Source organism: Dermacentor silvarum, chromosome 8 (genome assembly GCF_013339745.2).
Source record: "Dermacentor silvarum isolate Dsil-2018 chromosome 8, BIME_Dsil_1.4, whole genome shotgun sequence".
In the NCBI taxonomy this organism is placed as follows: Eukaryota; Metazoa; Arthropoda; class Arachnida; order Ixodida; family Ixodidae; genus Dermacentor; species Dermacentor silvarum.
The window spans coordinates 14,248,555-14,261,428 of NC_051161.1; the positions used below are offsets into that span (position 1 = coordinate 14,248,555).

The 12,874-nt window shown below is 46.3% G+C and overlaps 1 protein-coding gene across 1 annotated transcript in view; it reads right to left on the minus strand.

Moving 5' to 3' along the window:
* LOC119461954 (midasin-like) overlaps positions 1-12,874 on the minus strand; it is a 268,647-nt gene that overhangs the window by 35,393 nt on the left and 220,380 nt on the right. Inside the window, 2 exon segments of the mRNA XM_049672349.1 lie at positions 2,198-2,324; positions 10,226-10,378. Coding sequence (XP_049528306.1) covers positions 2,198-2,324; positions 10,226-10,378 — 280 coding nt within the window.

A 12,874-nucleotide genomic window follows, 5' to 3' on the forward strand; every position in this document is an offset into this window, starting at 1 on the left:
CAGTAGCCTCTGTTGAGGTCATGCTACACATTTATCAGGCGTAGAACTTGTAGTGAATCAACATCATGTAAATAGTTTAAAAGTGATTTGCTGCTGCAAAATGAGTCCACATGAAGGAACATTGCTGGATGAAGAGGAAGGTTCTGCCTGTAAGCTAGAGGAAAGTGCTTTTTTCTTTCAGCTTCTGATTCGTGGCACTCTACCAGGGCATGTAGGACGGTCAGCGTCTCTCCACATTCACAATGGTCAGCACTCTGATGTGCTGCTGCCACGTGCAAAGCTGCAAAGAGTCAGCGGTTACTATGCCGTTATCGGGAGATCACAGTTCATAATGGCATTTACCGTTCGGACTTTGTACTTTTTCACCAGTGGAGACATACAAAACGTAACTTCGCAGTTCTTGGCGCATGTGTAGCTGATGCTGCAATTATAACGGAAAGACCTTTGCAAAGTGCCAGCATGCCAAAGTAGTTTACACTTCCAGCCAACTAGAACACTTCGCTATTGAATGCAGAATCCACTCGTGCCCCGCTTATGGTAAAAATATATCACAAGCTCTCGAAGAAAGTATGGTGGTGGTAGCGATCATAAATTCGAAATGGAAGATGACTGAATAGGCCAGACGCCATTCCTGTACCGTATAATTGCAGCGTCATGAGCAGTTAAGCCCGACCCTCATAGAACTAATTTCCGGCGTCCAAGCGGCGAACTTCGTCCGACGGCGGCCGCTCTTCGGTCGGCGTCAAAAATCGCGACGCGCGCCACCGATTTGGAGGGGATATATATTTTCGCCCGCCGCCGGAAGCGTCCAGCGCGCGGCGACAAGCCCGATCCAATTAGGAGGCAGCACTTCCGGCCGTTGCATCATGGGATTGAGCTTATGTAAAACATGGCGGCGGTCCCGGTCGCCCGCTTCGAACTGAATTTGGCGTTGTTTTTGTAGAATTCACTTCGTTCAGTAGCAACTGACTGCGCAAACGGCTTTTGCTTAGTCTCATGCCGCTTCGACGAGAGAGTGTTATGGCTAATCTTGAGGAATTTTCGAGATCGCTTCTCGTTTCGAACGCGCCTAAGCCTAGCGAGAGAAATTTTCATTGAGATGCGAGCGCCACCTGTCGGTAAAGTTGGGAGATAGGCGCGACGACGGCATATGGCCTCTGAGATGGGAAGCTTTCGGGGGCTATGGTAGATAGCTTGTACTGCTTGTCTGTTTCGCTGCAGATCGGCGGACATGGGAAGTAAAAATACAACGCGCTCCTGGCTTCCATTGCGCTGCCTCTGGCACTTTCCTCACGCACACACACAGAATTACTTGGTTGCCCTATGTATGCGAAATTCAAAGCGTAATGGAACCGCGTATGTTGTAGAAGAAATAACTCAAGAAAAATTATAAAACACTAAGTTATGACGTTATTAAGTGTCGCAACATGCTAAATCTTACTGTGGGTTACATTTAAAAAACAGTAATATCCTGCTTCACGGCTGGCCACATTGACAGCGGCTCGGCGGCGTTCGCCGCTGGATCGTCGCATGAGGGGCGGTGAGGCGAAAACACGGCGGCGCGTCTCGCTACACTTTTTGAAGCGCGAACATCGTCGGGGAAGTTCGCTCCATGAGGGTCGGGCTTTAAAGCAGTGGCGGTACGGGCAGGCCACGGTCATCGTCGCTGCTGCACAGCTGCAGAGTTCGAAGCAGCTTCAGCACAGCGCATTTTGAAAAACGATACCTGCAGATAAACTACAAGTCGTTATAGCATTCCATGGGGTTCTGCTGATCCCTGAGCACTTGTGAAGCCGTCACGTACGCGTATACGCAGAGCCCTCATTTATATCGTCTGCGCGAGTGAAAGAATTCCCGAAGTCAGCGAGGCTGCCGTAGTAGTCGGCCCCTTTTTCCTGATAAGTGCGGGTTAAGGTAGGTCCGGGACAACCTTCGCGGCTACTTAACTTTTTGGGGCATAAATACAGAGAAAAGTCACATTTAAGTAAAAGTCTTGTTCTTGAAACAAGTTAAGTGCCAAAGTGCGACTTAAGTCATAAGTTAAGTTCAAGGCTCGTTCTTGAATATGGTGGTTAATCGCCAAGCAAAACATAAGAGGAGAGACAATGGTGCTTCTCACATTGAATCGATATCAATTCACAGAAGTTTCAATTCTACAGAAAGCAGCTGCAGACCCTGCTTGTCTTCTTTCACTCACCCATGCTAGCCAACATCTTAAGCAGATCAGCCAGGGCCTTGCGTTTGCGTTGTTGGATCAGGTGCACCTGCTTCTTGCGCTTATCACGCTCAGATTCCGCTTCAGACTGGCCACTGCCCATCTTGGCCTGCACTCACAACAAGCCCATGCATTTGTTAAAACAAATTTAGCTGCTTGAAACCCCAAGTCAAAATACTGCCTCAAGACACCGAGGTAGCAGAGGCAAACACAAAACACGAGCTAAAACTCAGAGGAGGCACAGCAGTTTCAGTGCACTGCTGGGGGGTGCACACCTTTGAATTAAGTGGTTGCCAAACAATGCTTGATATTTCATTCCCCATTGCTTCTGGTGCCTACTGTTTCAGTTCAATGTTTACATAAACTGATACCACAGGGTGCTTTGAAGTTTGCTCTAGTCTACACCCCACACTCCGAGAATGAAAACATTATGCTTGTCTGCGCGCTAGCAGCAATATTCCAGTTTGCCAAAAGAATGGTTTTTGCAATTATGTGACACGCGGTTGCAACAGCAGAATGCTGTAATCTCAGAGTCTATGTAAAACTTGATGCATAAGCAGAACTCTGTCAGAGTGTTACAAGTTGGACAGTACTTAATGAAATTATAATGCCGGTATATCACTTCCCGACCAGTTCCACACTGCGACTTTGAATTGGCTCTAATGCATAGCTGTTCTTACACTTCTTTTTCCTTCTTTTTTATGATGCATCCTATTCATTTTTGTAATAGTGAGGGAGCTGTCACAACTGATGTGTGATGCATGTACCACCTATAGACTTTTCCTGAGATAGCACCTTGGACATTATTATTAGTATGCCCTCGGGACCATTGCTTGTCCACACGAGCACCTGCTCATCTAGAGAGGAGGAGCGCTTGCACGTCGATGAGAAGGCATATTGCTGCATAGGATGCTGAAAGGTGTTCCACATTATTTATTACTGTTGACTTCCATAATGTGGCTGTTTGGGCGTGTTGGTAAGACACGACAAGAAACTTTTAAGCACACATCCAGACGAGGACGGTGAAAGAAGACGGGAGACATGGTGAAAGAAGACGGGAGAAACATGAGCGCGAGCGCTAAAGATGCTCTCGTGTGTCTCCCCGCTTCTATCACCATCCTCGTCTGGCTGTGCGCTTAAATGTTTTTTGTCATGTAGACTTCCGTTAAGTTGACTCAGGTTATTTCTAATCCAATCCAAATGGAAAATCCTGGCCAGCGCCCCTACATTTCTATGGGCTCAAACTTCTGTTACTTTGATCTCAAAATTGGCCTTCGCCAGGCAATTCGAACTTGACTAGTCAGCTTTGCCACAATACCGCCATGTTCTGCAGTAAAGCATATCAAGAATAGAAAGGGGCACTGTCATGGGACTTAGTACGTGCTTCTTAATTAAACAGGCATGCACACATCGTCTCCGGTCACAGTATGAGCACCTAGACTCCTATTAAGCATACTGGCAGTCATTCAGAACTGCTTCTGACGCTGCTGTGGCGATTTGAGCCCTTGTTTTGCCTGCCGTGCATGTCTCGTATATGAGACCGTTAATGTAGCCTAGTCTCAGGGATGGAAGCGGCCAAGGCTGTTTTGCAGCAGCTCTAGGAGCAGCAAATTTGGCACAGTGGAGCAGGAATTTTTCGTTTTGGAGCAGAGGATACACGTTTTGGAGCATGCTTGGTAAGGGTCAACATGACTGGAATACAGACAAATCAAGAAAAGATGTTGTTCATTTAGCTTTGAAGAACACTGTTAGGTTACGGCGAATCAGTTCTGCAATAGCTCGCAAGGTGGAGGAAACTTCACTAAAGGAAAAAAAAATGTCATACAGCTGATAAAGGAAACCAAATGTGTTCCTTGGAAACCACTATTAAGTTACGTACCGGACGTGCCAACTAGATGAGGCCAAGAAAAAAATATAGCCAAGGAATTCATGAAAACAGCACCTATTGTATGTTGATAGGTTTTTGTTATTGCTAGTCAAGAGTTTTCTTTTTTTCGTTGTGTACAAGCAACTAATATTTAGGTTTATTAGCTAACATTAATTACCTCACTTACAGGATAAGGATATTGGATAACTAATGCAAATCCTAGGTTGCTTTAAATCCAGTTATTGCTCATGTTTCAACAATCTTGTGGGGATGCGCGATTCTGACTCGTCCCCTGATGTTGTTTTCCCCGCATGGCTCCTGTCTCCTGTTCGCCGGGTTCGCCGCGTGGATTTACCGTGGTCGGTGCGGTTGCGACGTATTACCGGAGATGGTGCTAGTATTGCGCGGCTCACACCACCTAACGGCGGGATTACTTGGGTGCAAAAGGTCAAAGGCGCTTCCTCTATGGCTTGGGATCGGCGAGTAGCACGAACGCTTTGCGCGTGCGCCAGCCCGCTTCGCGGGACCGTCCCAAGAAGGCTTCGGAGCACGACACCGAAATGGACAAACACGGATCGTTCGAACGCGCCACCGTTCGCGTGACTGTACACGTGAACGACTAGGCGTTGGTGTCCAGCATGCGGTGAACATATTCGCTTGCTGTCCGGTCACGGAGAGTCAGACTTCCTTGATTTGTAGTGGGCCCATGTGAATGTTTTATGCGTAGTAATTCGGCTAGCGTGCCGAAAAAAAAAGGTGCAATAAATGGCCTGTGTAAGACAGTGACAGCGATGGCATAAATGCACCTGGAGTGTCCGTTATCACAATAAAATAGTTGTTTTGGTTAGAGTGCGGTACCGCTTATAGTGTGGATATTCGCGACTCCGGCGACTTACGTTATAAGCGGTTTACACTGTAGTAGACAGCTATACAAAGTAAGGATGGTAGTTTTATCGTCCGTATAAACATGTAAACATTCGCTTATTGACTATATTAACAAGCATGCTGTCAGTGCCCACAGGCAAACATGAACACAACACACTCGATGAGCCCGGACACGCACTGTAAACGCTGGCTTGAGGAAGTGCCGCTGCAGCAGCGAGCGAAGTGACCTTCGTGCTGTTGTCTATCACTTCGATGTAAACTGAGTGCCAAGAACACACAGCACGCACAAAGCTACGAGCCGCCGGTGCACCTACACTGCCTAGACTCTGCCCCCAACGCAGATCGCTTTCAAGATATGGCCCGCGCGACCGTGCACCGCTGCACAGTACACAGTTGATGCTAGAGTACAATGCCGCCCATTATCCCTCCCTCCCCCTCCCTCGCTGATGCTTCGAGTGCAACGGAAGATGGCGCGCTTACTCCCCGCTTTTCTTCCTTGCGCACACGAGATTGAGCCACGGTCGACGGCTCCCCTCGCACGCTTTCACTCGCCCATACAGCATGCGGCGACAGCATTATTGCCCTTGGACTTTATACGGAACATCTATGCGCCAAAACCAATTTTAGGGCCACAATGTGTCATAGACACCATCTTGAGATAGAAAATACAGATCTCAAAGGCCATTCTTTTGCTGGTAAAAACTGAAAATATGTCATAGGTGTCGCCCCCGGCACTTTGGGCAGCCAATCCAATCGTCAAGCCACGAAGCCAAGCGACATGAAAAGTCAAAATGGCCGCTCGGGCTGGCGTGGGGTGTCCGTTCACAATGCATGATGCGGGAACGGTCCCACAGTTGTGACGCAACAGAGGGGTTAACAATGCATTCAGTTCTATGAGAGTTATGCCGGGACCGGCCGAAAACGACGTAACAGCAGGGTTCTACTGTATTTTGCACAAGCTCGATTATCAGGGCTGTCCCATAAAGCCAATGTAAAATGGCAATCAATATTTTGAATGCCAAACAATGAATGGTTTCTTAAGCTTTTTGGACTCGATCTGCCCAAGCTTTGTGAACATCGCTGCCATGAACACAATTTCTTTCGTTCACGTACTCTCCGACGCTTTACAACTGCCATTCAGCCGCTGCAGTACATTAAAACCGAAAACTTACATCCTCGGTTTGCGTTTTGCGGACGCAAAAGTCTGATTTTGTATGGTGTGGTTGTGCAGAATATAGAGTACCCGAAGTGCAAATTTGAGTGATGATTACCATTGTCATTCCATATAGCTTGTTTGTCATCGTGCCGCACTATCATCGCGGTAACCGAGCATGGTGCACGTGCGAAATATATTTTGACGTTACACGCATGGTGTTCGCCATTAATCAAAGCAGATTTGCTAATAGGGCTACAAGCGAGCCCTAAAACGCGTAACGACAGACTGTACGACTTATTGAGCTGAGAAGCGTGGCTTTCTTTCTGGACTGCCCCATAAAGAGAGCGCCAGTTCAAATCATCTTTAGCTGGTCCGCATTACGATTGTAAAACATTCGTAATTCATTGTATAGCACAAAGGATTTTCTTTCCCTGCGGCAAATTTACAGTGCGCCACCAAACACACCCACACTCCAAGGACGCCGACGCTGGAATGGATTGCTTTAGCTTGGCTTCTAGGGCTAAATGCTTGCAACACATGGCTGTGTGGTTGCCATTGAACACGTACATCCCGCAAGACCATTCAAAGTTAACCCTTTCCCTACCGTAGACGAACTGAGCTAGTCCACACGGTTTGTACCACTTCCACCGAAGACGAGCTGGGCTTGTCCACGCTGAAACAAGCTTTTTCGCACTTCTGCCTTCAACCTAAGCTGATAAATTTTGCTTAGTCCTCTTTGGCTTCGACAGATGGCGCACTAAAAAAATAAAAATGTGCTGAAAGCATGCATCTTGGCCGAAAAACATTTCGACGCTGGCAACTGGGATTTAAAATGGCATCCTCCTCTGTGCGTGCGTGTGCCTGCAACGGCTCTACTCCGGCAAAAAAGAAAAAAAAAAAAAGAGTGTTTGTTTACAGACGTTTTGTTGGACTTGGACAGTCAAGAAGTTCGGTTCTCCTCCGAGAGTGGCAGCGACGATACTGACCAGCATATCTTCTCGGAATCATCGGATTCTGACGACAGCGTCTAGACGTGTTGGCAGTGGACGCCGATAGATGTAAAGAACTCCCCATCGTTGCCTGCTAGGTTTGTTTTCACGGCCGCGCCTGGCATAAAGGTACCCGTGACATAAGAAGGACTGTGCGCAGTATTACTACAGAAAGTCGGACAATCTCCGCTGTGCAGTACAGTACGCCAACCTCCTCTGCATATTTAAAAAAAAAAACATATTTTGTGTGTATCTTGCAAATAAAGTGCCTTTAGGGATATATTTTGGTTGTTCGAAGATACGTAGGATTATTTAGGCAAATAAAGAAATTGGTATTTTTGTAATATTTTTGGCCAAGAATCTCGGTAGGGAAAGGGTTAATGTTTTGGCACAAGATGACGCAGCACTTGCATTCCCGTAGTATGTGTTTCTTAATTATATGTTCACGTGCGCACCGATGTGGGGATGCGCGACTCTCACGCGTCCCCTGATGATGTTTTCCCCGCATAGCTCGCGTCTACTGTAATCCGGCTTCTCCGCGTGGCTAAGCGACGGCGGCGGTCGTGGTGGTTGCGGCGCATTACGAGAGATGGCGTGAGTGTCGCGATGATAACGCCACCGAACGGCGGGGTGACTTGGGAGCAAAAGGTCGAAGGCGCTTCCTCTTCGGGTGGGGGTCGGTGAGCGCTGCAGACGTCCTGTGCGTGCGCCGATCCACGCTTCGCGAGACCGTCTCGCGTGGCTAGGAACATAGCACCGGTATGGACGAACACGGATCGTTCGAACGCGCCACCGTTCGCGTGACCGTACACGTGAACGACTAGGCGATGGTGTCATCGGCACCGGGCGGCCGCCGTAAGGCGCCAGCGGCGCGCCGGCGATATGCTGGCGAACGGCACCTGTCAGAGCACTGGCATGTGAAGCAGACGACTGGACGAAGGCGCTCGGTGCTTCCAGTGATTTGCACTGCGGGTTTTGAGGGCTGGCGCACCGGAAAACGCATTTTCGTGTGTCTGCTTTTGAGAAAGGTCGTAACTTGTACGAGGCAGATCACATTCGTGGCATCAAGTAGTATATAAAGCAGAAAACGAGCGCAAATTGCGATGCAAATGCACCACGCGAACGGAGCTCACCGCGGCAAGATAACACGTGGAACTCCAGCAGTTACATTCCAGATGTTATTTTGCTGTGCGTGTTAACATTCTCGCGTATTTAATCATGTAAATAGGCGAAGAACACAAATATTATGGAGAGAAAAAAAAAAGGAGACATACGTCTTCCTTATTCTGTTTCTTGAGCTGCTTCGCCGATCGGACATGTGTCAGTCGTTCTCTGTCCGTTGTAGTTCTTTTATCTTTGCAATGCTTCCCCATTCTTAATTGCTTATAAGCTAGCCCAATCTTCAGTCACAGCCCATTTTATATAGCTTAGCGCGACGGGAGCCATCGGTGGCGGCGAGTGTGAACACGCTACTGCGCTGGCGTTTGCCGTCGATGCACAGTACAGTCATGTGCCGGACTCAACCAGAGTTTGGAATTGCTACGAAGGTAAATGTACATTAAAAGAAAGACTGATACACTGATAAGACGGCAAAATAACTACAAATCTGAGTGTTCGCCTTCGGTGCCCAAGCTCCGGAGCCGTTACACTGCGGAGGCGAAGACAGGCAAGTGGGACACGAAGCTCTTGCGTATGAACGGCTCTTTTATTAATGTTAGAACAACTAGACTATACCAAATCAGCGTCGGAAATGTACAGTGCCCAGCGATTGAAGCACTGGCAGCGCGCGGCTGCCGCCGTTTTTTTTTTTTTATTTTGCGCCACAGGTGAGCGCCGTGGGACCAAATGCAGTCATAATGCGTTACTAAGGTTCTCGCTTTCACTCTACACCACAATGCATCAGTTTGGCGTCCCCAGCGTTTACAGTCAGTGCAAAAAGCGCTGGCGACCATGTGATTCGAGTATCGCGTTTCAATTGCTGAGCACTGTACGCGCTGTTGCCTACAGACCGCACATATACAGACTTTCCGCCTGAAAAACGCGATGCCGCGATGAACAACGATTGAATTTAATGGCCTAACCAGTTTCAGTCATGTTTCAGTAAGTGTTGGTGCACCCAAAAACGCAACATGTTTGATCAGACTTGGTTTCAAGGCAGCGCCTGCTGCGCGCGGCCCGGCCGCCACATGCCATACATTCGCGGCGCAGCCGCATGAAGGCGCCACCGGTCCAAATTCATCCCGCGCCCGGTGCCTATAGCAAGGGGCGAACATATTAGCTTGCTATCCGGTCGCGGTGAGTCGGACTTCCTTGATTTGTTGCGCGCCCATGTAAATGTTCTATGCGTAGTGTATGAAAGGTGCAATAAATGCCCCTTTGTTTGTTTGCACTACTGTGCTGTCATCCCTTCGTCCCAAGAGCGCGAGTGAGACCCCATACCGTGAACGAAGCAGCGGAGAAAATGCATATGTGATTAGGGAAAGCTAGCGATAAGTTAGGGGGAAAGATGAAAAAGTTCTAAAAGTTGAGGGGACGTTTCAAGCCAACAAAATAGCGAGGGTCTATCTAAAACTCTGAAGGGCTGCCGATAAACTTATTAAATGTCTCAGTGCTCGTACTGTGAATTAAGATGGTGCGTCTGTGTGTGTAAATTAAGGAACACATGCTATGTTCTGTAACAACGACACCTTTCTCCCCACTTGGTATGCTTCACCGCATAGCACAACTGTATTGTGGCAAAGCTAACGTTAAAGGCAAATACTGCCAAGTGAATTCATAGCGTGTTTCAGCTTTTTTTTCTGCCTTTTCTTTAATTCAACCAGCAAGATAATTCGACCAGCTTCGTCGGTTCCATCAGAATCGAATTAACAGAAGTCAACTGTAATTGAAACATTGCTTGGCTTACAAGAAACATGGTCAGTTGAATCCAATGATAGAGAAATTTTGCATTGCTAAGATGAGATAATAGCCGCAGAAATTTTTATGGCTGCATCCACGCGAGCTACTTTTTGTTAACTTTATCCAAAATTTAGTTACAGGACCACACTAATTACAGGTATAGCTGCACTAAGCCAGTGCCAGTGCCAAAAGAGCGACAGGAAATGCCCACACACCAAGACTGCATCCTCCTGCTGAAACGCTGCTACAGTGGCGGCTACTTCAGTGGCCAGGAAATCCATTTCTTGTGTCAGCTCAACAGCATCCATGTTGCGTATAACTTGGCTCAGAAGCTGCCACATCCGGAACGGGTAACGATGCTGCCCAGCCTAGCAAGAAAACAGAAAAAAAAAAAAAAAAGTTGCCAAGTGAAAGCTATCACAGAAATGCCGTCACAAGACAAACTTAAAAATAAGTTCAATGCAATTAAACCTTAGAAGACATTTAAGGGGGCACATGGGTCTTGGGGGCAAAAAATTTACTAAAAAATTGATTTTTCATTTCTATTGTTTTTCTACTCCCCATATCAGGGGAACCTGCTGGCAAAAAAGTGGCTCAAAATTACGTGTCGTTGAGGAAGAAACATTGCACTTGTCCAATGAAATGCTCAGTTTTGCCCATGAAAGTGCTGACATGACCCATTTTGTGTTATTCTCCATTCCAAAACCATCTATCCTAGCCAGGCCATCTTGGTCTTCTTTGAAAGAGCACCTTTGTAGCTTGCTTTCCTGCCTACTACTTGGTTTTGCAGCATAAAATGATTTTTCCAAGTCTAAAGCTTTGAAAGAAGCATTAGCTTGCTTTCCTGCCAAAACGAGCCTTCAATGCTGCTTCAAAAGAAAACTACCTGGTTTTGCAGCATAAAATGATTTTTCCAAGTCTAAAGCTTTGAAAGAAGTACTATGTCACTGCTACTCATTCAATCCTCTTGATTTTTTTGCCTTAATGCTAGAGATTCAGAGAGTGCACAAAAGCTTTGATATAGTGCTTTAGGACACAAACATTTTGAAATCTTGTAGAAATCACCAATAAAAATTCATATTTGCAAAGTTGCAACTTTTGAATTTCATAACTTCAGCTAAAATATAGATATAAACATCAAAATGAAAACTTGCACTCCTTGAACAATCAGGAAGATACCTGCTTAATTTGAGCTCTCTCGGTGTAGTACATTTCTTGCAAGTAAAACCCCAAATTTATAATACAAAAAAACAAAAAACTTTTCTTTCCTGATTGACTTGGAAAAAAACCAATTGCATCTTTGCAATCAGTACACAAGATTGAATATATTCTGAAAATTTTGTGTCTCGAGTCAATACCAACAGTTTTTTTTATCCAGGACCCAGGTCTAAAATGGCGGGAAGAAAGATATAGCATGAAAAAAGAAGTTGCGCCTGCTGAAGGCAAACACAGACCTGAGACTAAACCCAAATATAAACCAGACATTACCTATTAAGGAGGAGAGATGTGGAGACCTGAACACAGTGTCTCAATGCCTATACAGGGTGTCCCAACTATCGTGCACCAAAATTTAAAAATATGCAAATGCCACATAGCTGGACAGAACCAAGGTAATGTTGTTTGCGTCGCTTGGAGATAGTCAGATTATTTTATTCATTCCTGCTAATAACACAAGCATTCTTAATTATTTATTCAGCTTCTCAAATATTATAGTTGGATCAAAAGCGTGAATGAGAAAATTGTACAGGAACATGAAAAACTCCCAACACAGTTTTCTGTTGTTCAATAAGTGCTATATAAAAGTGTTTTTCCAAGCGTGAAGAAATCCCGCAAATACACGCAAAATGCTTCGAGCGGCCAGTTACGCGGCAATCTTGCATGCGTTTTGGAGGCATCTTTCACGCTCAGAAAAACATTTTTACGTAGCATGTATTGAGCAATAGAAAGCTGTATCGGGAGTTTTTCATGTTGCTCTACAATTTTCTCATTGACACTTTTCAGCAAACTATATTTTAAAAGTTGATTAATTAATTAAGAATAATTACGTAATTAGTCAGAATGCAAAAAATCTTCTAATTATCTCCAAGCGACGGTAAACAACATTACATTCGTTCTGTCCAGCCATGAGGCATTTGAATATTTTTAAATCTCGGTGCATGATGGTTGGGACACCCTGTATAGCAGTGGTATTTTCGTTTCATTTCTGTGTGTCATTTACTGCAATTTTTTTTCCTTCCGTCTTATGATGCCACATTTTGCATAATCTACAATTGCTTGATTTGGTGCCATCAGTATTCTATTTCTGCCATACGGACTATGCTCAGCGCCAGCGACATTTCAGCGTGTCATGGACACTGTGTTGTCTGGGTTAAAATGGCAGATATGTCTCGTATATCTCGACGACATAGTCGTTTTCGCACCCACTTCGACTTCCAGTGACGTTGCTGCGGACGCGAGCGGCGTCGCTTGCCGCGTTTCGATCTTGGGCGCAAGAGAGTATAAATACCGGTCCACCGCTTGTGCTGCGAGAGTCCGACGAACGCCGTAGGCGCGCTTGCTGTTTTCAATATTGTCGAGTTTGTAGTAAGGCCTCAGCTCGTTCTTTGCGCAGAATACTTGTGAAAGTTGCAGATAAGTGCTTCTTCAAAGCCTCCCAGGTTGTCAAGGACAGCTCCTGGTTCTCGTACCAGGTTCCAGCAGAGTCTTCGAGAGAGAAGAAGATGTTCCGAAGTTTGTCTTCATCAGACCACTTGTTGAAGGTTGCAACTCGTTCGTAACGCTCCAGCCAATCTTGTACATCCTCGCAAGTGGAGCCGCTAAAAAGCGGAGGTACTCGCGGCTGCTGGATGACGAACGGCGCAGGT